This window comes from Mirounga leonina, unplaced genomic scaffold, assembly GCF_011800145.1.
Source record: "Mirounga leonina isolate KUSES-001 unplaced genomic scaffold, KU_Mleo_1.0 Mir_165, whole genome shotgun sequence".
NCBI classification, from domain to species: Eukaryota; Metazoa; Chordata; class Mammalia; order Carnivora; family Phocidae; genus Mirounga; species Mirounga leonina.
Window position 1 is genome coordinate 73,547,610 of NW_023270415.1, and position 27,374 is coordinate 73,574,983.

At 41.3% G+C, this 27,374-nt stretch overlaps 1 protein-coding gene across 4 annotated transcripts in view; it reads left to right on the plus strand.

Annotated features, from left to right (window-relative positions):
• Positions 1-27,374, plus strand: part of PHF20L1 (PHD finger protein 20 like 1) — an 82,352-nt gene that overhangs the window by 50,251 nt on the left and 4,727 nt on the right. For all 4 annotated transcript variants that reach the window (XM_035011976.1, XM_035011974.1, XM_035011977.1 and 1 more), the window contains 6 exons: positions 14,423-14,587; positions 17,896-18,077; positions 19,068-19,167; positions 20,749-20,944; positions 24,420-24,786; positions 26,021-26,183. In XM_035011976.1, coding sequence (XP_034867867.1) covers positions 14,423-14,587; positions 17,896-18,077; positions 19,068-19,167; positions 20,749-20,944; positions 24,420-24,786; positions 26,021-26,183 — 1,173 coding nt within the window. The remainder of the gene's footprint in view (positions 1-14,422; positions 14,588-17,895; positions 18,078-19,067; positions 19,168-20,748; positions 20,945-24,419; positions 24,787-26,020; positions 26,184-27,374) is intronic.

Genomic DNA, 27,374 nt, shown 5'->3' on the forward strand with positions numbered 1-27,374 from the left:
TTGAGAGAATGTGCATGAGCAGGGGAGGGGAGGGACAGAGGGAGAGGGAAAGGGAGAGAAAGACTCCTAAGCAGCCTCACCGCAGAGCTCGATCTCACGACCCTGAGATCATGACCTGAGCTGAAATCAAGAGTTGGACGCTTAACTGACTGAGCCACCCAGGCGCCCCTAAAATTTTTAAATTTTATAACTGAATAAATTCACAGTATCTTTCTTTTTTTTTTAATTTTTTTTTTTTTTTAAGATTTTATTTATTTGCGAGAGAGAGAATGAGAAACAGAGAGCATGAGAGGGAGGAGGGTCAGAGGGAGAAGCAGACTCCCTGCTGAGCAGGGAGCCCAATGCGGGACTCGATCCTGGGACTCCAGGATCATGACCTGAGCCGAAGGCAGTTGCTTAACCAACTGAGCCACCCAGGCACCCCACAGTATCTTTCTTAGTAATTAGTAAATCAACAAAACTCAAAGACATTCTGTAAGGACAAGAGCGGTGGCAGCCACACAGGTGATCTCACAGCCCTCTCACGGACACTGAAGTCAGGAGCTGAGAGCAGACCGTTTTCTCAGATGCAAACGTGCCACAATTGCACGATGCCGCCCTAGGCAAATTCAACACATTGTAAAGACTGGGATAATGCAGACTGTGGTTTCTGACTACAGTAAAATCAATATTAAAAAGGCAAGTAGAAAAGCCCCGTGTGTTTGGAAATCCTACCACTCATTTTTAAATCATTCCTGGATCAGAGAACAGTACCAAAGGGAAGGTAAAGGTTGATTTATTTGAGAAAGAGAGAGAAAAAGCACGCACACGTGAGCCAGGAGGGAGGGGCAGAAGGAGAGGGAGAGAGAATCTCAGACAGACTCCACGCACAATGCAGAGCCGATGGTGGGGCTCAATCTCATAACCCTGAGATCATGACCTGAGCCGACACCAAGAGTTGGGTATTTAACCAGTTGAGCCAGTACCAGAGGGAAGGTAAATAAGATATTAAAAAATATATACCGAAACTTGAGAATGTAGTTAAAATGCCACTTTTATAAGAAGAGTATGCATTGCCATACATACTTATATTAGAAAAGAAGACTGAAAATCAGCTAAGCCTCCAGCTTAAGAAGTTAGAAATGAGGAAGCTCAAAAACAGTAGAAGTGAATAATAAACGTATGAGTAGAAATTAGTGAATGAAAAAAAAATATACTAGGAAGAAATAAAAAATGCCAAAATTAATTTTTTTAGAAAACTAATAAAATCAAATGTCTGGGAACACTGGTTAAGGAAAAAAGACAAAATGCACAAATAAACAGTATTAGGAACTAAAGAGAATATAGCTATAGATGTTCCATATATAAAAAGAAGAAAAATATAAACAACCTTATGCCAATGAACTTGAGAGGTTAGATGAACATATGGACATTTGCCAGACACCAGACTCACTCAGGAAGAAGGTACAAACCCGAGTAGTCTTCAAACCTGGAAGGAAATTTGATTAGTATTTTAAAATCTTGTCACAAAGAAAAAGTCCTGCCCCCAAAAGTTTCTGCTGCCAAGTTTTACCAAACACTGAAGGAGTAGATTATGCCAAACTTACATAAATCATTTCAGAACTTAGAGAAAGAACACTCCTGCAGTGGGAAGGATGGTGTCCCTCAAAAATGCATGTCCAGCTTCCAACCCTCGTACCTGTGAATGTGACTGTTTAGAAGTGGGATCTTTGCCGATGTGATTAAAAATGAGATCACCTGGAAGTAAAGTGGACCCTAAGGCCGACGGCTAGCGTCTTGGGAGGGAGGGGGCGATTTGGAGCCCATGGGGGAGAATGCCACGTGGGGCCCGGGCCGTGATTCGAGTGCTGCATTGCAGGCCAAGGCTCTCAAGCCACCAGCCACTGCAAGAGGCAAGGAAGGATTTGCCCCTTGAGGCTTGGCCTGTTGACTCCTAAGTTTGGACTTTCTGCCTTCAGAATACGAGAAAATAAACTTGTGTTGTTTTAATCCACCAGATTTGTGGTGATTTGTTGGAGCAGCCCTAGGAAACTAATGCAACTCCAGATTCATTTTAGATTATTTAAATAACTTTGCTCAAAATCAGAACAGTATGGGAAAGGCCCGTCATAGGCTTTTGTCATTTATGGGCATAGATACAGAACCCGTAAGTAAGTGTTGCAGAATTAAACCCAGCAGTGCTTTAAAACGTAGGACCACAAAGGGTTGGGATGCAAAGTTGGTTTGACATTAGAAAATCAGGGGACCCTGGCTGGCTCAGTCAGGAGAGCAGGCGACTCTTGATCTTGGGGTTGTAAGTTTGAGCCCCACATTGAGGGTAGAGTTTTCTTAATGTAAAAAAAAAAAAATAAAAAAAAAAAATAATATTTGAAAAAATCAGTGAAACTCACCACAGTAACAGATGCAGGACAATAAACATTACTATCCTTATATATGTACAAAAAACATTTGATACATCCATTTTTCCTTACATTTAGAAAAAAACATTATGACTAGCTGATTATAAAACCTGATTTAGAAACAAAGAAGGACTAAAGCATGGGAGACAATTCATGTTCACTGGTTAGTAGATTGAATATTGAAAAGATGCCAGCCACTTCATGCTAAATACATCTATAGATTCAGTGCTGATTCTACAACTTACACTGGAAGAGTAAGAAGCCAAAAATAATACAGTCCATCTTAAAGAATAAAGAGAAAAATTACTATTCAACTATAGTTTAAGGCAATGAGGCATTTGGAAGAATAGACGTATTGATTAAGGACAGGGTGGATAGTCCAAAGCATATACATATATCAGAACTCAGTTTATACACAGCTGGCATTCTTAGATGAGCAGATAAAGGATAAACCTTTCAGTAAATGGTATAAGAAATTTATAATCCACATGGTGAAGAAAAAAAATGAAAGTAGGATTCCTACTTTACACCATATGCAGCCATCAATTCCAGGTTGATTAATGATGAAATGTGTGAAAGATAACTGTAAAACTTTGAAAGACAGTATAGGAAAACATCTTTATGATCTTGGGGCAGGGAAGGATTTCTAAACAAAAAGTGTTAATTGTAAAGGAAAAGGTTGAAAATTTGACTAGACTGAATTAGAGAATTACACTAGAGAGGGGTTCAGTGGCAACCAAATGAAGCAGAAGAAAGGATCCGTGAACTCAAAGACAAGGCGACTGAACTCACCCAGTCAGAGCAACAAAAAAGAAAACAGAATGAAAAAAAGTTAGGATAGATTAAGGGCCTGATGGGACAACCTCAAATGGACTAACTTTCACATTATAGGTGTCCCAGAAAGTGAAAAGATATTCCATGCAGATGGAAACCAGAAAAAAGCTGAAGTAGCTCTATTTCTATCACAAAATAGACTTTAAAACAGACAGTAATAAGAGGCAAAGATAGGTGCCACATAGTGATAAAGGGGTCGGTCCAGCAAGAGGATATAACATTCATAAATATTTATGCACACTATATATAGGAGCACCTAAATATAAAAAGCAAATATTGCCAGATCTAAAGGGAGACGTACCCCGCAACAATAATAGTAGGGGATTTTAACATCCCACTCACATCAGTGGGGAGACCATCCAAATCAACAAGGAAACCACCTTAAACAACATGTTAGACCAGATGGGCCTAACAGATATATTAGAACATTCCATCTAAAAGGAGAAGAATAGGGATGCCTGAGTGGCTCAGATGGTTAAGCATCTGTCTTCAGCTCAGGTCATGATCTCAGTGTCCTGGGATTGAGTCCCACATCGGGCTCCCTGCTCAGTGGGCAGCCTACTTTTCCCTCTCCCTCTGTTCCTCCCCCTGCTTGTGCTCTATTTCTCTCTGATGAATAAATAAATAAAATCTTTAAGAAAATTGTAAGAAAGAAGAATACCCATTCCTGTCAAGTGTACATAGAACATTTTCCACGTTAGATCATATGTTAGGCCACAGAACAAATCTTAACAAATTTAAGGGGATTGAAATCCTCTTAAACATCTTTTCTGACCACAATAAATAATATGAAACTAGAAATTACATGGAAAAAATTGGGAACTTCATGAATATGTGGAGATTAAACCACATGCTACTGAGCAATCAGTGGGTGAAAGAAGAAATAAAAAGAGAAAATGCCTTGAGACAAATGAAAACGAAAATATACCAAAATTTGTGGGATTTAGCAAAAAACACTTGTAAGAGAGGAGTTCCTAGGGATAAATGCCTACCTCGAGAAACAGGAGTCTCAGCTATTCATCTCAAGGAAATAGAAATAGGAGAAGAAACAAAGCCCAAAGTTAGTAGAAGGAATGAAATTAAATAAAGATTAGAGGAGAAATAGAGATTAAAAAGACAGTAGAGTAAATCAGTGAAACTAAGAACTGATTCTTTGAAAAAGCGAACAAAATTGATAAGCCTTGTGAAAGTAGATTGGATAAATAGAAAAGTCATTACATGTGTTTCTGTTTTATGTAGGGAAGTTAGTATATGTTCAGCTCAAGTATTCTTTTTTGGGGGGGTTTCTTTTTTGGGATTTTGGAATTGTTAATAAAAGATGGTAACAAAAAAAAATTGATAAGCCTTTAGCTAGACTTACCAAGAGAACATCAACAGAATGAGACAGGAGATGTTGCAGCTGATACCACAGGAATGCAAAGAACCCTAATGCACTACTATGAGCAGTAATATGCCAACAAGTTGGACAATTAGAAGAAATGGATAAATTTCCAGAAACATAACAAACTACCAAAGCTAAATCATGAAAATAGAGTTAAATAAATAGAAAATCTAAACTGATTGATGACTAGTAAGGAGATTGAAATCTGAAACCTCCCGGCAAGGAAAAGTCGAGGACTGGATGGCCTCACTGGTGAATTCTACCAGATATTCAAAGAAGAATTAATACCAGATTCTTCTCTCAAACCCTTTAAAAAATGGAAGAGGAGGAAACTCTTCCAAACTCATTTGATGAGGCCAGCATTACCCTGACAATACCCAAACTTGACAAGGGCACTGTAAGAAAAGAAAATTACAGGGCAGTATCCCTGATGAACATTGATGCAAAAATCCTCAACAAAATATTAGCAAACCAAACTCAATAATATTCTAAAAGGATCATACACCATGATGCAGTGGGATTTATTCTGGGGATACAAAGATGGTTCAACATCTGCAAATAAGTCAGTGTGTTATACCACATTAACAAAATAAAGGATAAAAATCATACAATCATCTCAATAGATGGCAGAAAAAGCATTTGACAGAATTTAACATTTATTTATGATAAAAACTCTGAACAAAGCAGGTATAGAGAGAATGTAGCCCAACATAATAAAGGCCCATATATGACAAACCCACAGCTAACATCATATTCATAAATATTCATAAGGTGAAGATGAAGGCCTTTGCTCTAAGATCAGGCACAAGAAAAAGATGCCCACTCTTGCCATTTTATTCAACATAGTTTTGGAAGTACTAGCCAGAGCAATTAGGCAAGGGGGAAAAAAAAAAGCCCTCCAAATTGGTAAGGAAGAAATATAACTGTCACTATTTGCAGGTGACACGATATTATGTACAGAAAACTAAAGACTCCTTCAAAAAACTATTAGAACTTACAAACTAGTGAAGTTTTGGCAAACAAAATTAATACAGAAAAATCTTGCATTTCTATACACTAAGAACAAACTACCAGAAAGAGAAATCAAGAAAACAATCCATTTATGATTGTACCAAAAAGAATAAAATACCTAGGAATAAACTTAACCAAGGAAGTGAAAGACCCGTATATTTAAGAACTATGAGATGTTGGAGGCGCCTGGGTGGCTCAGTCGTTAAGCGTCTGCCTTCAGCTCAGGTCATGATCCCATGGTCCTGGGATCGAGCCCCGCATTGGGCTCCCTGCTCCGCGGGAAGCCTGCTTCTCCCTCTCCCACTCCCCCTGCTTGTGTTCCCTCTCTCGCTGTGTCTCTCTCTGTCAAATAAATAAATAAAATCTTTAAAAAAATAAAACCATGAGATGTTAATGAAAGAAATTGAAGAAGATGCAAATAAATGCAAAGATGTTCTATGCTCATGGCCTGGGAGAATCAGTATTGTTAAAATGCCCAAACTGGGCGCCTGGGTGGCTCAGTCGTTAAGTGTCTGCCTTCGGCTCAGGTCATGATCCCGGAGTCCCGGGATCGAGTCCCACATCGGGCTCCCTGCTCTGCGGGAAGCCTGCTTCTCCCTCTCCCACTCCCCCTGCTTGTGTTCCTGCTCTCGCTATCTCTCTCTCTCTCAAATAAATAAAATATTAAAAAAAAAAAAATGCCCAAACTACCCCGAACAATCTACGGATTTATTGCAATTCCAATCAAAATTCCAAGGACATTTTTCAAAGAAATGGAATAAATACTCCTAAAATTTGTATGGAACCACAACAAACCCCAAATAGCCAAAGCAACCCAGAGAGGGACAAAGCTGGAGGCATTGCACTTTCTGATTTCAAACTATAAAGCGGCAGTAATTAAGATACCATGGTATTGGCATAAAAACAGACACGTGGATCAGTGGAAGATTAATAGCCCAGAAATAAACACACGTATATATGGTGAATTAATTGATGCCAGTGGAGCCAAGAATATACAACGGGGAAAGGGGAGTCTCTTCAATACATAGTGCTGAAGACTAGACCGCTGTATGCAAGAGAATGAAACTTGACCACTATCTTATATGAGACAAAAAAAATTTTAAAGTGGACTAAAGACTTGAACAGAAGACCCCAAACCATGAAACTCCTCGAAAAAAACATAGTTGGTAATCTCCTTGCCACAGGTCTTGGTGATGATTTTATAAATCTGATACCAAAAACAACAAAAGCAAATATCTGTAAGCAGAAATATATCATACTGAAACATTTCTGCAGTGCAAAGGAAACCATCAACAAAATGAACAGGCAGCCTACTGAGTGGGAGAAAATGTTTGCAAATCATATGTCTGATAAGGGGCTAATATCCAAAATATATAAAAAACTCCTACAGCTCAATAGCCAAAACACAATTTGATTAGAAAATGGGCAGAAGATCGAAATAGACATTTCTCCAGAGAACACATGTAGATGGCCAAAAGGTACATAAAAAGATGTTCAACATCATCAATCATCAGGAAGATGGAAATCAAAACCCCAATGAGCTGTCACCTCACACCTGTTAGAATGCCTGTTGTCAAAAGACAACAAGTGTCGGCCAGGATGTGGAGAAAAGGGAGCCCTTCTGCACTGTTGGTGGGAATGCAAACTGGTACGGCCACTGTGGAAAGCAGGATGGAGGTTCCTCAAAACATTAAAATAGAACTACCATCTCCAGCAGTTCTGCTATGCGATATTTGTCCAAAGAAAACAAAAACACTAATTTGAAGAGAGAAATGCACCCCGTATTCATTGTATTGTTATTCAAAATAGCTAAGATAGGGAAACAAGTGTCCACTGATGGATGAATGGATAAAGAAATTGTGCTGTACACAGACAAACACACACATTGGAGTATTAGAATAAAGAATGAAATCTTGCCATTTGTGACAACGTGGACGGACCTCAAGGGCATCATGCTATGTGAAATAAGTCAGACAAAGACAAATACCTTATCATCTCATTTATGTGTGGAATCTTAAGGCTGGGGGAAAAACTGATACAGAGAACAGAATATTGGTTGCCAAAAGCAGGGGGTGGAGGTAGGAGAAGTGGGTGAAGGGGATCAAAAGATAAAAGGAAAAAAAAAAAAAAGAAATTCCCTTACAGGGGAAAAAAAAGAAAACGTTATACAGAGGATGAAAAGACAGCACAAACCATCAGAAAATACTGCAACACGTGTACCTGACAAAGGATTAGTATTCAGAATCTGTTTCGAACTTACAAGTCAAGAATTGAAAGAAAAATATCCTAATGGGTAAATGGGCTAAAGATTTTAAGGGGTATTTCACAGAATTGGAAATCTTAGAGTGCTAAAATGAATATATAACATGATGTCCAATCTTACGAGAAGCAGCATTAATGTAATTTTTAAGACCTAGTGGGATCTATTTCCTAGCTGCTATCTGCACAAAAGTTGTAAGGCGGATGATATCCGATGTTGCTGAGGCGGTGGAGACATGGTACCAACCACTGTGCAAAACGACCATTGGCGAGTTGTGCCTGCCGTGTGACTTAAAATTCCTAACTAAGCTCTCATGACCCATCAGGAGGCATTTACGAGGATGTCCTGGCAGCACTGGCAGCCCAGGTGTCCATCAGAAGTCACACATCCATTCCGTGGAATCCGTATCACCATGTAAATAAATGAACTATATCCACAGGAATCTCAGGAACAAAATGATAAGCTAAAATCACTGAAGAAAACGTGTAATACGATTTTATATATGTAAAGATCAAAAAGTTGTAATATGAAACTGTATGCGAACATAGCAACAGCTTTATAAAGTAACAAAAAGTAGCAAAAGCATAAAGAACAGCAAGAGAATGGTGGTGAGCAGAAATTCCTGCCAGGGGTAATCTCTGAAGTGGGGAATTTATCAGTTCAAATTGGAAAATGGTACAACGGGACCTTCAAAAGTGATGACAGTGTTCTCTTAAACTACGTGACAGGCACCTAAGTATTTTGTGGTATTGATTGATAGGCTTTTTGTCATACCTGGGTTTTTTTCATATTCACTAAACACCTTTAAAAACCAGTTTTATTATTTTTTAAATTTTTTAAAAAGACTTATTTGTCAGCACGAGCAGGGGGAGGGGAGGCAGAGGGAGAAGCAGACTCCCTGCTGAGCAAGGAGCCCCATGCTGGACTTGATCCCAGGACCCTGATGTGGGACTCCCATCTCAGGACCCTGGGATCATGAGCTGAAGGCAGACGCTTAACTGGCTGAGCCACCCAGGCGTCCCTAAAATTCAGTTTTATTTTATTTATTTTTTAAAAATATTTTATTTATTTGACAGAGAGAGACACAGCGAGAGAGGGAACACAAGCAGGGGGAGTGGGAGAGGGAGAAGCAGGCTTCCCACCGAGCAGGGAGCCCTATGTGGGGCTGGATCCCAGGAGCCTAGGATCATGACCTGAGCCGAAGGCAGACGCTTAATTAATGACTGAGCCACCCAGGCGCCCCTAAAATCGAGTTTTAAAAACTATAAAGCCAACTGGGAAACTTCGGAGTCAGTAATTGATGGTGAATTCTTCAGATTTTTAACTCTCTCTCTCGCTAGGCCCCATAGCCTCTCTCATTGTTTCTACATTCTCTCTCTCTCTAAAGCTGCCAGCGTACATTTGACGTAGGGTCAAACAGGATTGAAAGGCTTGAAACTACTTTCCAGAGAGTGTCTTGAACATACCTGTGCACTCGTGTGCCTGCATTGCCCCTTGTCCGTTCTCCCCTCACCCCGTCCCTTCACACACAGCCCCATGGGGCCCAGACTCCAGAGAACCTAAAGTCAGGAAACTCTGGAGCATTGTGAACAAAAACCATTAATCACAAACACATTTGATTTGTGAATACCCTCCTGTGAGAGTGTATCATCATGCAGACATGCGAAGCTTCAAACCACAGGTAAAACTGCCAGGTGAACTCCCGAGTGACCAGAGGCTGAGGGGATTTGGTGGACTCGGGTACCGCAGCGGGGCCGGCCAGGACTCAGGGCAGGAAGGGCGGGCTGTTCAGGTTCCTTTCTGCCGCGGCAGCACAAAGGTCTACTCCAGGACTCACCAGCAGACACCAAATCGGAGTGTGCTAAGATCCCCTGCACGCGGAGGGAAGGTGACAGGGAGGTGCTGGCCAAGAACAGATGAGGAGTGGGCCACACTTGGGGGCACAGTAAGAGAGCGTTGAGAATGCAGGAGGTGGTGGTTGGTGACTTGGAAGAAAGAGGGCGATCCAGATTAGTAAGACTGAGAGAAAAAGTTACCGAGAAAATTGGCACCTCAGAGTTGTGTTCCGCAATTACGCTACCCCTACTTTTAAAGAGCCATTAACCCTTTAAAACATGTTAATATATTTTTATTTTTTAATTGAAAAGAACTTTATATCTTGTTTGCATTTTAAAATCAGACCTATACATGAAAATCTTAACTTTGTAAATAGAATCCTAGCAAATACTTAAAGATGCACAGAAGCATTGCTTTTTATACACAGCAGGTGTGGAGTTGGGTAATCACAGGCATCTTTGCAATTAATTATTACATTTGAGAATTTATTCTGGGTTATTTATATTCATCTTGGAAGTGACACTTTTCCAGATTAAAATAGAAGAGGGGTCTTTAAGCTGGAAATAGGGGGTTTTAAATAACTTTAAAATTTTAAAGACATCTTAATTTTAAAACATTCACATTATTCCTACTTGAGGTTCCTAATATAATATGCATTTTATTCTACAGTTACTACCACTAGGGAGTTTTAAAAGTTCTTTCTTAACACTGACTGTTATTTTGCATATCCTGCTGGTGCTTATTATGTACCAAACGTGCTGTAGGCATTTTATATACAGTGGTTTATTTCATCTTCACATTAATTAATGCTTAACAGTGGAGCCTCTTATACCCATTTTAGAAGCCGTGAACGGAAACAAATAGAGTCATCCAAGCTCACACGGCTGTTGAGTGGTGAAAAGCAGATTCAAACCTAGGCAGTCTGGCTTCAGTCTTAGTTGTAGCTTGAACCATCATGCTCTGTTCTGTTACTTCCTGGGCCTTAGAGAGTGTTTGCTAGATTGTGCATTCTTCCCTCTAGCAGGTTTTACTTGTCTCTACTGGCGTAGTAAGTTCTGACGGTTGTCCGTACGAGAAACGGCCATGTTGGGATCTGAGTGACATCTTTGCCAGTTTTTCCCTTTGTCCCGTTGAGCCAGTCACGTCATCTCTTTGTCTTTCCTGTGTCTGTAAATATTTAAAAAACGAAGGCATACAGAGATTTAAAAGAACTAGAATGAGAAATTCAAGGAGAATCTAGAACATTGTGCTGTGAAAACAGACACTCCCTTCCAGGGGCTTGTAGGCAAGCCTTATCAGCATATCATAAGAGTGATAAGAAGCACACGCAAATATTTACTGGGAAGGTAACGGTGATACAAAGTAAGTTCTGTCTGTAGTGTAGAGAAGCTGGAGTGATCAAGGAAGGGGCTTCATGTGGCGGATTACAGTTGATCTAACCCTGAAGCCGGCAGCGGAGCTTTATTCCCAGTAGCCCCAGGGACTGGCATGGGGAATGCAGGTGTGGTGCAGAGTGCCGAGTTCTGTTCTGTTGCTAATACCCCGTAGAGCGCTTATATAATAGCAGCCTGTTTTATTTGTCACATGTAATTGAGACTTGCACCATTATTCTTACACTCAGGCTGTACTTGTACATTTACTTTGCTGAGAGGGCAATATAGCACGTCATCGATAAAAGGGCAGCTTTCAAAGCGGAGCGTTGGGTTCAGATCTTCACTGCAAAGCTTATAGCTTGGGTGCCCTTTGGTGAGTTATTTAAATTGTGTAAATGTCAGTTTCTTCACGTATAAAATGGTAATAATAGTTTCTGCCATGTGGCTTTATTTTTAGGATTCAATCAGGTAATCATTGTAATTACCTAATAGAGTGCTAGCTAGCATTCAGCAGATGCCCTTTCCATGCCTGTGCCCAAGTGACAGGGCATGGGGCAAGCTGTGTAGAGACTGGGGCCAGGAGAGACACAGTAGCCCCGTGCTACTCCAGGATCGCTCTGCAGTCTCATACCATCCGCAGCATCCGGGAGGGTCCCCACTCCTGACCTGCTGGTGGTGAGGCCCAGGAATCTGCTTTAACGAGCTTTCCAGTTTGCGTTGAAATCCACTGGTAACGTGTTTTGGTTAAGAGGCTCTGTAGTCGGGCTCTCTGGGTTTGAAGGCTGGCTTTGTAAAGATAGCTATGTCTTCTTGGGCAGTTTAACCTTTTCTGTCTCTGTTCTTCCACCTGTAAAATGGCACTAGCAGTTGTAGCTTCCTTGTATTAACTGTGAGGATTAGAGCGCTTAGAATCATGGTTAGCACACAGGGGGCGCCCAGGAGATGTGGCCGGGCTGTAGTATTCAGCGGTGAGTGCTGTGGTAGTGTCCAGTTGGCGGCCGTCACAGAATACTACATATCAGTGACTTAAAACAACCTAAATTTATTATCTTCAAGTTCTGAAGGTCACAAGTCCAACATGGGTCTCGGTGGGCTGAAACGGAGGTGTCAGCAGGACTGGACTCCTTTTGGGAGGCTCTAGGGGAGAATCCAAGAAGCCTTTCCCAGCTTCTAGAGGCTTCTGCGTGTCTTGGCACATGTCCTCACCATCTTCAAAGCCAGCAGCGGCCACTCAAGTCTTTCGCACTTCACATCACTCCAACGCTGACTCTTCTGACTTTCTCTTGCGCCTTTAGAGACTCTTGTGATTACTTTGGGCCCACCCAGATAATCCAGGATAATTTTGAGGTCAGCAGATTAGCAACCTTAATTCCCCTTTGCTACAGAACCTAACGCAGTCACAGGTTCTGAGGATTAGGTTGTGGACGTCTTTGGGGACCATTGTTTTGTCCACCGCAACCACCGACTTTAGATGAATACTCACTGCACACCAGCATTGGTACTGCTGTCCTGGAAACTTGCTTTGCTACTCTTGACCTTTCCTGCACCTCTTCCAGTCTTTTCCACCTCTTTCTATTCCCTAACTTGCCTCAGGTGTCCTTTGCCTCTTACTCAGTTGAGGAAATAGAAGCCACCAGCTGAGAACTTGCCCATCTTTCCACAACTATGTGCTTAGCTATGTATGTCCATCATCTCCTGCTTTGCCTCTACAATAATGGAGGCAGTTGTCTTTCTGTTCTTAAAATCCTGGCATTTGTCAACCTGCCTCCCCTCATTTTTAGATTTTTGTAGACGAAGTATAGGATTGCCCATCTTTAAAAAGCCTTCCTCTGGGGGTGCCTGGGTGGCTCAGTCTGTTGAGTGTCCTACTGTTGGTTTCAGATCAGGTCATGATCTCAAGGTCCAGGGATTGAGCCCCAAGTGGGGCCCTAAGCTCAGCAGGGACTCTCCCTCCTCCTCTCCCAAGTTCTCTGCGCCTCCCCCCACCCCCTTCCCGGGCTCTTTTTCTCTTTCTAAAATAAATAAAATCTTTAAATAAAATAATCCATCAGTCTCCTTCAGACCCGCATTCCTTCTCTGGTTTCTCCTCCCTCTTACTCTTCAGCTCCATCTCAGAGCCCCTCTTTCTGCCTCTTGGTAGTTCAAGCAAAAGCCTGGAAACTGCCCTGCTGACGCCAGTCTTCAGATCTGCGGGTCGCTGCATCTGCCTGTCAGCCTTCAGGCCGGCTGCCTTCCTCCCAGGCCAGGCCGTGGCGCCTCCTGCCTGCACCTCCCTGCCCCCTTCCTCATTCCATAGCTCCTGTAGGCTTTGAAAACCGGAATCAGACTTGGGTCACGCTCTTTTTGCCGCATTTAGGATAAAACTCAAAAATAAGGACGTGTTTAACCAGATCCGCTCCTGCCCCTCTCGCCTCATTTCTTCTCTCTCTCCCTCACTGTGCTGTAGCCTCGGTCTCAGATTGTCAGATGCGCCAGGCTCTCCTCTGCTCCAGAGCCTTCCCAGGGCCCCGAATCCTGGCCTCTCCTGTCTGTCCCTGTCATCACACCCTGCTCTCCTGGAAGCTGCAGGTGGCTCCTCCCTGTCCTCCATCTGCAGGACTCATGCTAAGCTGAGGAAGACAGGACTTGGATTAATTTTTTTTTCAGGAGGACCAGTTAATTTCATTCAGATGTTTTTTGCTGAAAAATGTATCAATTGGGGCGCCTGGGTGGCTCAGTTGGTTAAGCGACTGCCTTCGGCTCAGGTCATGATCCCGGAGTCCCTGGATCGAGTCCCGCATCGGGCTCCCTGCTCAGCGAGGAGCCTGCTTCTCCCTCTGACCCTCCCCCACTCATGTAGTCTCTCTCTCTCATTCTCGCTCTCTCAAAATAAATAAATAATCTTAAAAAAAAAAGAAAAATGTATCAATTGAGTTATCAGTGTAATGATTGACATGCTACACATTATGAGCACCTCTTTACAAATTGCAAAAACAAAGTTAATTTCCATCTTGCAAATCTTACTGTAAATAGCTGTGATTATAATGGAGAGAGACTGTAGAGATAATCCTTTTTCACGTCTGGACTGGCTAACAAGAGTTTTTGGTACCAGCTAGAACATGGTGCTCCCTGGTGGTATGTGTGTACGGCTGGGGTACAGTTCCCCGGGTGTTCTTGCCCAGCCCACTTTATCAGATATACCACCATCTAGCTGTTTGTGGGTAAGGGAGGAGGGGGCATGGTTATTTTATGTCTTGTAAAATGTAACTTTCTTGTTAGTTTTTATAAAGTGACTCTTCCTGCTGACCTGACAGTTTATTAATACTTCTTTATGTATCTTATGTTACAGACTATTCAGACTATGAAGACAGTTCTCTAGAATTTCTGGAAAGGTGCTCTTCTCCACTAACTCGATCTTCTGGGAATTCTCTGGCTCTGCGAAGCATGTTCACGGAGAAAAATACAACATATCAGTACCCAAGGGCAATTTTGTCAGTTGATCTTAGTGGTGAAAGTATGTGTAATCATGTAATGCTTAAACGAGTCTTAAGATTCTTAAATGGGGAACTGAGCTGGAAACATACTTCAGTGAGGGCTTATCTGTTTACACCATTTAAGAAGTTATCCCGTAAACTAATATGAACATCTCAGCATTAGATAGTTGAGCTACTTTAACTTCTATAAAGTAAAATTGGCTTTTATCATTAACTGTGGGACAGATGGTGAGGAAGCTCCTAGTGTCTCCTATGTACTGATTATGGGTGTTTTACAGGCAGATTCGGAATCTGTCAGGTTGCCCTGCAGGCCGTCCTGGCGGCTGTGGGGTTGAGCACGCTCACCTTCCGGGGCTCTCAGCAGTGGGGGGAGACTCTCCCCATGCAGACCCTGATGGCAGTGGCTGGAGACTAGACTAAGGGACGGGGTCTTCATCTTATGTAAAACCCCAGGGATACTGACGGCTGAGCTCACTCCGGCCTTCTCCTTTCTTCTGAGGGCCCGACATGGTAGGTCCTAGGTGGTGTGTTTTCGTTTGCACGGTTAGCATTTGCATTCTTCCAGGCCCAACTCCTGTCTGGCCTACTGTGGGGAAAAGCGTCATCTTCCCTTTCTCCTAAAATAAGCACATGGCACTTTTGAGATTTACCATTTTCAAACACTGAGGGGAGGAGGGAAAAATTCCTTTTCTAACAAGCACAGGTCCTGTGTTCCCTTTTGGGCCAGTGGCTCTTCACCCCAGTTGTCCGTGAAAACTGTCTCTGTGATGCTTTGGAATGACCAGTCCAGAGGTGCTGCAGAGCACGAATGAGATTTCCAGGAGGGTAGATGGAGTTTCTGAGTGCTTCTTTGGGTTGACAATCACGTCAGGACCCTCCTGGTGGAGGCAGCGAGGTCAGAAAGTCAACCCTTTACACAGAGTGCTGGAGAACAGAGGGGATATCTGGCTGGTAGTGCCGCTGGAACTAGATGCGTGAGAGGGGGCGGCAGGGGTGTCCTGGGTGTGTGCCCCCCCGTCCTGCCCCGTGTGTGACTGAGCTCTGAGCTGGGAGAAAGGACAGGTGTTGGTACAGGGCGCAGGTCTTCGGCCAGAGGTTCTCAAGTGTTAGCATGTATCAGAACCACCTGGAAAGCTTGTTAAAACACCTTTCTGGGCCTCATCCTCAGAATGCCTGATGCCTAATGAGTTTGCAGGTGATGCTGATCTGGAATCCACACTTAGAGAATGTGTCTGGGAAAATAGCAATGATAGTTCAAGGGGTAACAGTTGGAAGAGAATGGTGTTCCCGTGGCCACTCAGTTGGAGCTATTTTCCATGTGGTATTTCGGTAGGAGAGGGAACTTTTATTTGCTTTTCTTTTTAACTTTGAACCTACGGACCCATTTACTCAGCCCCTAGAATTCAGCCAAGCATTTATTTGATGCTTGGGAATTAGTTATTCAAACTAGGTTTTCTGGCCAATATGTTAAATTTGCATTCTAACACATTAAAACCTGCTTATTTTGGCCATGAAAGCATATGTGAGACACACACTAATTCCTTTAATGATAATAGTTTTAAATTTATTAATTCTGTTATGATTGCCATCCATATAACGCCACATAAATGCTGCAACAATGTTTGAAACTGTTTATTCGTGTTCTAGCGTGCCATTTTGAAACATTGAACTTGCATTCCGGAAGGCCCAAGAGAAAACACTAATTTTGGATTTAAGATAGTAAGATGATGAATGAATGAAATTTCCCCTCATATTTTCCCCTCAATAATTTCCTCATATTATTATTAGAAGGATTTTATAATGCCTAATTGTTTACGCCTTGAAAGTTTTCCTGTATTTCTCTAATACCATTTCTACTGACCTCACTTTCTCCAAGATGTCCTAAGACCCTAAAGGAAAGAAAATGTTTATTTTCCTGTAAAACATTAACTTTTCATAAGGCAAAAATAAAACATTCAAAAACAGGAAAAAAATCAGATTAGAAGCTGGTAGAAGAAGCATTAAGTCTTGAAATACTTAAAATATAAACAGCATGAGTTTTTTTAGTTTGCATTTGGCCAACTTCTTTGTGGTCTGATCGTCTGAAAAGAGAATTTTCTCTGGCTATGGACTCCCTCCTTGGCTCCTCCAGAAGCGTTCTGGAGCGGCTTACTATGTATCGCAGGCTTCATTCTAAGCACTGGCTATGGAACGTTCAGCAGTACAGAGCCCTTCCTGCCTCGGCCTGTTGATACCCTACAGAGGGAGGTGAGTAAGGAGCAGGTGAAGGAGTGGCACAGACTGTGGCTAGAGGCTGAGACACTGAGGCAGAAGGAGCCGCCTCTGTCACTCAGGTGCTCTGCGGATTGGCCTCCAGGTGCCTCACAGAAGCTGGCAGGTCTTCGACCATGCGGCTCCCGCCTTCCTCCATCCACACTCCTGCCGAAACTTAGTGTCCTGTAATTTGTCGTAAATAAATATTTCCTTGCGTTTGCCTTGATTTTTTTTTTTCTCAATGGCCTGGGCTAAATTGTCATCTTTGACATCAACACTGCTACAAATACAAACCTAAAACCTGGCATTTAAGTTGACGTATATGTAGTGGTCATCCATACGATCTAGTTTCTAGAATATACTTATTTTTAGAAGATTTTAATCAAAGTGAAATTTTGAAAATTTGTAAATTCCTTGGGGAACTTCTGATCTCAATTTAAGGAATAGTGGTGACATTATCGAGAACGTAGGCTCTGGAGTCAGGTAGTCCTGCTACGCAGTCAGCTTCACCATTAGCTGGCCGCACTACTCGAGCAAATAATCGGTCTTCTATTTGAAGTGCTTAGTGTACTACCTGCCACATAGTTAAGTGCACTGGTGGCTGAAGATACTGACACCGTTAAGAATAGTAGCATTGGTGTTAGACTCCAGGCAGTCTCCTTCCTTTCGCTGAAGTGCCTTGGCTGTGGTACAAAGAATAAAATCCGTTATTTTTACGACCCCTGATTCTGGGGAGGATGAAAAGGACTAACGTTTGTGAAAGCATTTGAAAACTATGCAAATTTGAATTATTATCAACCTTAGCCATAACCTCGATAAGCACCAAGACTAAGGGATACTTTCCAAGCTACTTGTAATAGTGTAGATCTTAAGATATAAAGTCAATCATAACTACCTAGTAAGCTTCAAAAATCATTTGTTTCTTTGTTCAGAGACCTACTCTAATCCCATTTTTTTGGCCTTCCTTTCTAAATACCTAATAGCTTATAATCACTTCCTTTAGCTCCTTTCTATCTGGAAAAATGACACGAACGTAGGAAAATAAATGCTGAGTATACTTTTGTGTATATTCTAGACTTATCAGATGTGGAATTCCTAGATGATTCTTCAACAGAGAGTTTGCTTCTCAGTGGGGATGAGTACAATCAGGACTTTGATTCAACCAATTTTGAGGAATCTCAGGATGAAGATGATGCTCTTAATGAGATTGTGCGGTGTATTTGTGAAATGGATGAGGAGAACGGCTTCATGATCCAGGTAACCAGTCTTCCCTGTTGTAGCAAATAATTATTTCAGGTGCTAAGCAAGTACATCAGGGCTTCCGTGTTCTTTTGTCACTCATGGTCCTATTGAAGACAGGTCTCTTGCTTCTCACGTTTAAAATCCCAGCAGTAATGATGAGAAAATCTCTTCAAATGAAGTAGACTGCTCTCTCACCTAAGGATCCCCCTCCCTACACGAGAGTGTTGAGTTTGAGGTCTTCAAGCTGAAATTCTGGATTCCATTCTTTGAAGCCATTAGGGTGGGTGAGCATCCACATTGAAGGGTAGAGCATAGCAGCCCTTCTCTTACTGGCCTGGATCCCTGTTGTCTGTAGCCTTTAAACAGGCGGATGTGGAAATTAACGTTTCCACTAGTGTCAAAAATTGTTGCAGGGATTAAGCATCACGAACCGTCTCTCCCTGTAGGGAGGGCATCTAAGAAAAAAGCATAACCCACGTTTTATGATGACATTTGGAAGATTTGGAAACGTTAGTTACAGGAATGAGGAAGAGTAATGTTTTTCTCCCCTTTTTCAAAGATTTTCTCAGATAGGGAACTGCAAATTTATAGGGTCACCACACAGGTGATACTTTAAGAAGTCACTGCTACAGGCACTCCTATGAACGTGTCTTTTTTTTAAAAAAATGTCCATACTTCCATAAGCTGTTTTAAGGATGTAGTTGCCTAAAATTTAGTGGGAAATAAATGAGAGCAATAGTTTTGTGTGTGTGTGTGTGTGTGGGTGTGATTTAAGTGATCTATAGAGGCACATTTTAATAGCTGTACCAAGAGGAAGTTCTTGAAGTAGCCGGCTCTTTCAAATATAAAATTCATCATATATCGGCACTTGCGTCGTTGTGTGGAATAAGAACGGAGCTGTGGGTGGCAGCAGGAGACGGCCACGGCTAACTGAAAGGCAGGGGTTTTGTGGTCATGTCTGGAGAGCAGACCTGTGACTGTAAGCACCCCTGTGTTCTCTGGCAGTGTGAAGAGTGTCTCTGCTGGCAGCACAGCGTGTGCATGGGGCTGCTGGAGGAGAGCATCCCCGAGCAGTACATCTGCTACATCTGCAGGGACCCGCCTGGTAAGCCTCCTCCCCGTGCTATCGGCCGGGCCCCTGAAGATCTGGGTACCAATTCCGTAGTGTACCCGCTGTGTAGGATACCGTTACTTCACCGGTTAAATTCTTTCTCCGTGTTGACATTTTATAATAGTTGTCATTGTTTGTTACAGCTTTATTTTCCGTGTTAATTACCTAGGCCAGAACATTAGCCTCATTTCATTAATGTAACTACTACATTACTGGAAGGACAGAGTTACATATGTCTTTTTCCTGGAGAAGAATTGGCCCCGTAGTGTGTCCCTGTGTGTTGATTTCTAAATAGGTTTATGTGTGGCTATTTGAATGGAACTGTATTCTGAATGTAACTCCTGGTTGTTTTTTTTGTTTTTATTTATTTATTTATTTATTTATTTATTTATTTATTTATTTATTTATTTATTTGATGGAGAGAGACACAGCGAGAGAAGGAACACAAGCAGGGGGAGTGGGAGAGGGAGAAGCAGGCTTCTGGCTGATCGGGGAGCCCAATGCAGGGCTCAATCCCAGGACCCTGGGATCATGACCTGAGCCGAAGGCAGACACTTAATGACTGAGCCACCCAGGCGCCTCTCATGATGTGGTTTTAAGAAAGTTCCTGACTATGTTGCATATCCAGCTCATTTTAGCTAGATGGGATCTCCGATGATCACGGTCTGTCCCTTTATGTTACCGATGAGACAACTGGAGCACGGAGGGTTTCATGCCTTGTGCACAAGGATAATAGTAGACATGACAGAACTGAGATGAAAACGTGTCCCTTTTGACTCCCTGTCCAGTGCCTTCCTCCATGCCGGAGGCTCTTTGAGTAGCAAGGTTTTGCATATTGTATACACTTCCAGCTACCCAGGTAGAAAATAACTAGATATTCTCAAATAAAAGCCTGTCAGGTTCTCCTCTTGTCTAACTTAAAAAAAAAAGTAACATTAGGAAGCAGAATGATTCAGACCCATATGAATGTAGACATTTGTTTATTCATTCAGCAGCCTTTAGTAGATGCCTTCTGTTTGCCAAATGCTGGTAAGAGGTAGGATGATTGATTCTAAGCATGCCTTCCACTGTCTCAGTATAGTAGGGGTCACAGACACATAAGCAACTAATTTAATAGACATAGTATTGACATTGGTAGGATTATATAGGACCCTGTGAGATCCTGAAGAGGGGTCCTTATTCGCCTAAGTAGAACTCTATTTCGTCCAGTTCAAAACAAATGTTTGTGAGAGAACAGGTACCCCGTCTAGTTTCTGTCCAGCCCTCTCAGCCTTTCTACAGGACAGATGACAGACACATCAGAAATGCAAAGCCGTGCACTCAAGGTTCCTCTGCAGGTGTTCTCTGCCCCGAGCACATCTTAATGGAGTGTGTTCTCCATAGCAGGCCGGAGACCCCGAGGTTGGAGGGGCTCTCCCAGCAGCAGCTCCTCAGAACGCCGTCTTGCTCTTCTTTTGAGTGTGTTCTTAGTACCAGAGCTCACCTTGCTTACTGAATAGTGTCAATAAGATGGCAGTGGAAGGAAATCTGAATAAGTGGAATCCTTTGTCCTTTTAATGTCACCTTCATCTACAGGTCAGAGGTGGAGTGCAAAATACCGGTATGATAAGGATTGGTTGGATAATGGGAGAATGTGTGGGTTATCGTTTTTAAAAGAAAATTACTCTCATCTCAATGCCAAAAAGATAGTTTCCACACACCACCTGCTTGCTGATGTCTGTGGTGTCACAGAAGTCCTGCACGGGCTCCAGCTGAAGATCGGCATACTGAAGTAAGTGAGGAGCCTCAGGGTCACGGGTGGCGTGCGCTTTAATTCACAGTAATCAGGCAGCCTTTTGAAGGTTCAGATGAGCAGTTTGGAAGGCAGAAGAGATATTTGAATACATTTTAACTTTTAAAAATAGGCAGGATTAATAAACTTTTTGGATGAATAGCTGCTTCCTGCCTGTTGTCCTGGAATGAATAAGTATGGTTGAAGGTTACTACCACCTCTGCTATTCCAACAAATGTTAGTCCCTGCCCAGCTGTTTTGTGTGCTTGCTGTATGCACAAAATTAAGTACAGTTGCTTGGTGAACTGGTATTTTGTGCCGGAATAGTGTCCAGATGAAGCAGATTTAATAGTGTATTTTTAATTACCTTAAGATGGACTCTGAAGGGAGCAGGTCATAGCATCCATCCCTCTGCTGTGCACCGAATGGGTTTTAGTCATCCCAGACTCTTTTCCCTTAAGAAAACAAACAAAAAACCCAACCTGAGCCTCCCTAAGTTAACATGTCTTGAGTGTTCTGGAAGCCCATGTTTTCAGTTCTTCCTAATCCCTGGCTAGAATTCTTCTCCTAAAAAAATATTTTATATAAAACAGGATGATTCACTGGTTCTTCACAAGATTGTCTTCATTTTGACTCACTTGCCTGGGCCAGAAACTTGCCCTTTCCCCTTTTTCTGTCCTTGTCTGTCCAGCTTTCACCTCAGCCTGGTGTGCCAAGACACCTCTCCACTGTAATTCCTTAACACTGTTCTGTGCTTTTCTGTCTCTCTTCCTCATACTGTCCCAGCCCAGGCTGTTCTTTTCACATGAACCATTGCCACACCTTTTTAGTTCTCTGTGGCTCCAGTCTTGTACTCTTTGAGTTCATCCTTCTTCTTGTTGCCAGTATGATTTTAGTAAAAGATAAATAGGAGCTTGGGGCACCTGGATGGCTCAGGCAGTTAAGTGTTTACCTTTGGTTTAGGTCATGATCCCAGGATCCCTGGGATCAATCGCCATGTCTGGCTCACTACTCAGTGGGGAGTCTGCTTCTCTTTCTCCCTCTGCCCCTCCCCCCTGCTCTCACTCTCTCTCAAATATATAAATAAAATCTTTAAAAAAAAAGATGAATAGGAGCTTGTCTCTTTTTCAGCTTCATATCCCACAGTGTATTCCTGGCTCTGCAGCATGCGCTCTGAGTTCTTCCCTGCTATATATTCTATTGTTTTGTTGCCATTACTTTCCTCTCCCAGTTGTTTTCCCCAAACGTCGCAACTCTACCAAACCATAATCCCTGAGTGAAGCCTGCTTTATCGTAGTTACAAGCCTTTACTCACACTTAGAACAGCCTTCTATCACTAGTCTTTTTAGCAGATGCCTTTTCATGATACTTGCCTGACCAGGGCTGATCACACACCCTTCTTGGCAAACTCCTTTTGCACTGATGTTGACACTTTGGTGCACTTTGTTGTCTCATGTCCATCTCCCCTTACTGAACCATGAGTTCCTTTCAGGTAGGGCTTATGTCTTATTCATCATTTTGTTCCCAGTGCCTAGTGTAGCGATAAGTACTCAGTGACTCTTGGATGTAATTTGCTTCTGTTGAATGTCATAAATCTGAATATGAATTTCTTTATAAAATGGGCATGCAAATGTTAAAACTTGAGGAAAGAGCTAACTTATTAAAAAGGAAGTCTACTTCATGCCAGAAGTTAGTGCTTTAGTATCAGATTTCACTTAATCCTTAAAATAAGCCTGAAAAAATAGATCTCTTCTCATTTGGTAGATGGGTAGTCAAAGAGAGAGAATTACTTGATCAAGCTCAGTGACAGAGCAGGACTTGGTCCATTGGACAGACTACAAAACTAGCTTTCTGCTATGCCTTTACTGTGAAAGAATTTTAGTATTTTCTGACATTAGATGTCCAAAAGATAAAATTTATAATTTCAGAACAATACTTGGTTATTATTAGAAGAAAACTAATTTGACCCCTGGGTGTTTATCTAACCTGGAAATAATTAATTCACAAACATTATTGAGCTTTCTGAAAGGTTTATGCCTCCTGAGTATTTCCCTTTCTTATCAATTCTGATGAAAGAATTCTGGTTTCACTCACTGCAGAATTTTAATGACTAGAATTAGCTGTGCAATATCACACACTATTTAGCAAGGACGGCGATAAAAGGGCATTATCATAGACTGTGGGTGAGGGCGTAATCAGTGCAACCTCTTTGGAGGGCGCTTGGACAGTACCTGTCCCATTTAAAATGTGTACCAGTTTTCCAGCAGCTCCGTATCTGACTGAAATATCCCCACTCGTGTGCAGAGATCACATGAACACGCACACGTATCTGTAGGTGGGAGTGGGCTGGTGATCCCAGACTGTTGTACATGAATACTGTTCAGCTACTAGAGTAAAAGTGAGGGAAACATCTGTGTACTGAGGGCACAAGATGCCCATGTATGTTATCTATCAAGAAGGCAAACTGAGGGCCCCATTTGTATAAAAAGAGAAAATACATGCTTATCCATTTAAAAAATAATTTTATATGTGTAGAAAATGTCTGAAAGATTATACCTTAGTTTTTTATGATTGCCATGGTAGGGAGGTTTTTACTTTGTATGCATTTATTGCCTGAATTTTTTGTCATGAGCAAGTATCACTTTTTGATTGAATGAGGGTTTTAAAATATGCTCATATAAGTTTTTTGTTTTGTACAATTTAAAAAAATACGGTGAGAAGTCAGCAGGAAAAGAAGTGCATCTAACAAATGATGTGAACTATCAAGATAATTACATTTATCATTGCCTTTTTTTTTTAAGATTTTATTTATTTATTTGACAGAGAGCGAGAGCAGAAACACAAGCAGGGGGAGTGGGAGAGGGAGAAGCAGGCCTTCCACGGAGCAGGAGCCTGATGTGGGGCTCGATCTCAGGACCCTGGGATCACGACCCGAGCCAAGGGCAGACACCTAACGACTGAGCTACCTAGGCGTCCCTGCCTTTTTTTTTTTTTTTTTTTTTTAAGATTTTATTTAAGAGAGAAAGAGAGAGCACAAGCTGAGGTGGAGGTTGCTGAGGGAGAAGGAGAGATAGACTCCCTGCTGAGCAGGAACCTGAGATCATGACCTGAGCCCAAGGCAGATGCTTAACCCACTGAGCCATCTAGGGGCCTCTCATCATTGCTTTTCTACCCGAGTATTATTTCTATAAAATTGTGAGAATTCAAACTTCGGTTTAAATTCTGGGGCAAGTTACCTAAAGAATACCTCTGCCTTTGTCTTGAGCCCCTGCCCTCCTTCTAGCCTGGCTCTCTTGGTGAGTCTAGGTCTTCAGCAGAGAAGTGGGGATCAGTCTGCCTGAGTCAGCACACTCACTGAACAGAAGGCACGGACAACCAGGGGTTATCTGTATCATTTTACTTTCTGAAATTTATTATGGCACTAAACTTGTTTTCTTTTTTCCCTGAATTGCTCTTTCTCCAACTTTGCTTTAAGGAATAAACGTCATCCTGACCTTCATCTCTGGGCTTGTTCTGGGAAGCGAAAAGACCAAGATCAAGGAATTGCTGGGGTGGAGAAAAAAGTAGCAGTGCAAGACACAGTTAATGTAGAGGAAAGGAAATACCACGTGCAGAACCATAAAGAACCACCTCGTTGGCCCCTAAAAATGGAAGGAACTTATATAACAAGTGAGCACAGTTACCAAAAGCCACAAAATTTTGGTCAGGACTGCAAAGCTCTCGCAGACCCTGGGAGCTCAGATGATGATGATGTTAGTAGTTTTGAAGAAGAACAAGAATTCCACACAAAAGATAAAAAACGTTCACAATACTCAGTGAAAGAAGATGGAACGCCTGAAAAGGTATAACTAGTTCATTTGTTTTGGCTTGGAAAATATGATAGACCATAGGAAAATTTTATGAAATAAAACATACTGAATTCCCAGTAAAATTATGTTTATATTTCCAAGTTCACAAATATCTTGTTGGGTAAAGACAGTTTTTGCTTTCTCTATTAGAAAACACTGGCCATTTGGACACTGAATTATCCCCTTTGTAGTAATTCAGTAAACTTTTGCCCCAACCAAGGTTTTAGTTTTATAAGCGCACTTAGATACCTCCGAAAACTATGAGCCACATTTTTTTCCAAATGAAGATGTCTATGTGTGAGAATGTGTAAGTGTGTGTGGGTATGTATATATTAATACAATATGTGTTTCAGATAAAAGGTGGCATTCCAGTCTTTCTTTTTAAAATTTTAGCATACTTGTTTATGCATATCAATTCCATTATGTGATACACTGAATTCTTACGGCTCTTTGTACGTTGGATTTCTATAAACTTTTTTCCTGTTCATAGAGATTGTCTAAGAAATATTGTTTCTTCATTTTTCATTGATTTTCAACTAACAATGCCACTTTAAAATTAGTTCTTTATTTTTCGGGCCTGTTTTATCAAGGAATTCACTGTAAACAAATAAATTTGGGAAGTCTGTAGTTCATGATATTTGTGGCAAATGATTTAGTCAAATTAACATCCCTTTTATGAAATGAATTCTTTCTGGTGAATCTGAATTCAGATTTTTTGTGTATGTGTAAAGCGTTTTGTACTTTTTAAGTTTTTAAAAGATTTTTATCTTTCTCTTGCCTCACTGATTTACCTGTAAGAGTTAATTACAGTCTGCAGTTAATTAAACTGGCCTTTGTCAACTTCCATGATTTTTCCATCATTGCTTTCTGCCTTCACTCCACTTATGTCATTAGTTTAGATTCATTTATAGAGGGGGTTAGTCTAAATGAGCTGGGCTTTCTCGTTACAGAGTATAATTAGCAGCTTATTTCTTTAGCATGTCTTGTTGGATGCTCTCCACGCTGTGGAGCTCCATGCTAGGCTTTGTGGAGTGACATGGCAAGCATATCTGCTCTTTTAAGGACCATCAGATATAATTTAATTATGTGCTAGCACTTCCTTTAAAATATTCTAAGAGTCCAATTGGATTTCACTGATCATTGTGGTAATGAGGTGTTTCATGTATCTTTCCCGTTATGACATTACATTTCACCCATTTTGTTTTTTTCCAATGGTTCTTTGGAGAAGAATCCAGCTGAAAGGAATACGGTATTTATTTATAATGATAAAAAGGGCACTGAAGACCCAGGAGACTCACATCTTCAGTGGCAGCTCAATCTCCTTACACACATAGAGAATGTGCAGAATGAAGTTACCAGCAGGATGGACCTAATAGAAAAAGAAGTTGATGGTAATTTTAAGAAAGAACTAAAATACAGTGATTATAGCATGTAAAGTGTGTTTATTGTTGTTACGAAGACGTTCTGTAAAGTGTTTTAAATTATGGGATGAGAACTGTAGATGCTGTCCGTGCTGATAGAGCATCTTGTTCCTTCACGTCGCATTTAATAAAGCTGGTGTTTGGGGTCTTTTAGGCTGGAAACAATATGACTGGATATTATCTCATTTTTCTTAAAGGTGGATATTTATTAAATACTGCCCATCTGCTGGGTGCAATATAGAGCGCATATGGAATCTTCATTAGTTTCATTGAACTTCGTTTTCTTTGGAAGTCAGTGTAAGGGCCTTAAGCATATCTAAAACATGGGGGGAAACATTTTGTATCTTTGCTCTCACGGTGGTCAGTAGGAAGTGAAATTAACAACAAGAAGAAACTCCCACAAGCTCAAGTAGATAAACCTTAAGTTTGCACATACATTTTCAAATGGTTTTCTTTGATATTTTTCATTTTATCATACAGGGCCCTGAGGAGTGGACAGGAAAGATTATCCCCATTTTATAGTTGAGAAAATAGAGTAAGATTACCTGATTCCTAATCCAGTGGGGTTTTTTCCTAACCTCATACATAAAATTGTATTCCCCCCCTTTTTTTTAATTTCACCCCACAGTAAGTTAGAGCTCCTGCTGCTTTGTTTTTCCCTGAGAAAAGAGGAAATGGAAACCGATTTCAAAAGCATCTTCCATTTAGTTTAAGCTAGCTTTTTGTTACTTTAATGTTTTGAGTAGATTTTTGATGGGAAAAAAATGCAACTTGACACTATCCCTTATTATTAATAAAAAGTGTGGAGTAACTAATTGCATTCTGCCTAGACTTCTAACATGCTTACATTTTTTTTAAAGTAATGATAAAATAGTGGGACTGAAAAGGAAACTAAGAAATTGCCACCTCCTTTCCTTTGTTAAAAAGAACTTCCTGATTTAAAAAAAGAATGGTTAGAATAGCTAAGTTTTATTTAAAATGAAGTAGAGATGATTTAAGTCTAAAATAATAGACAGCTTCAGCAGGCACAGGAAACTGTTCCCTATTCCAGAAGAGAGTAGAAGAAGATATTCAAAATGAAATTAGTTTATGCCTGCAAAGGGAAAAAGTACCTAAAATAAGAACAGAAGTTACCAAGAAGGACTGGAGCTCTTGTGGGAT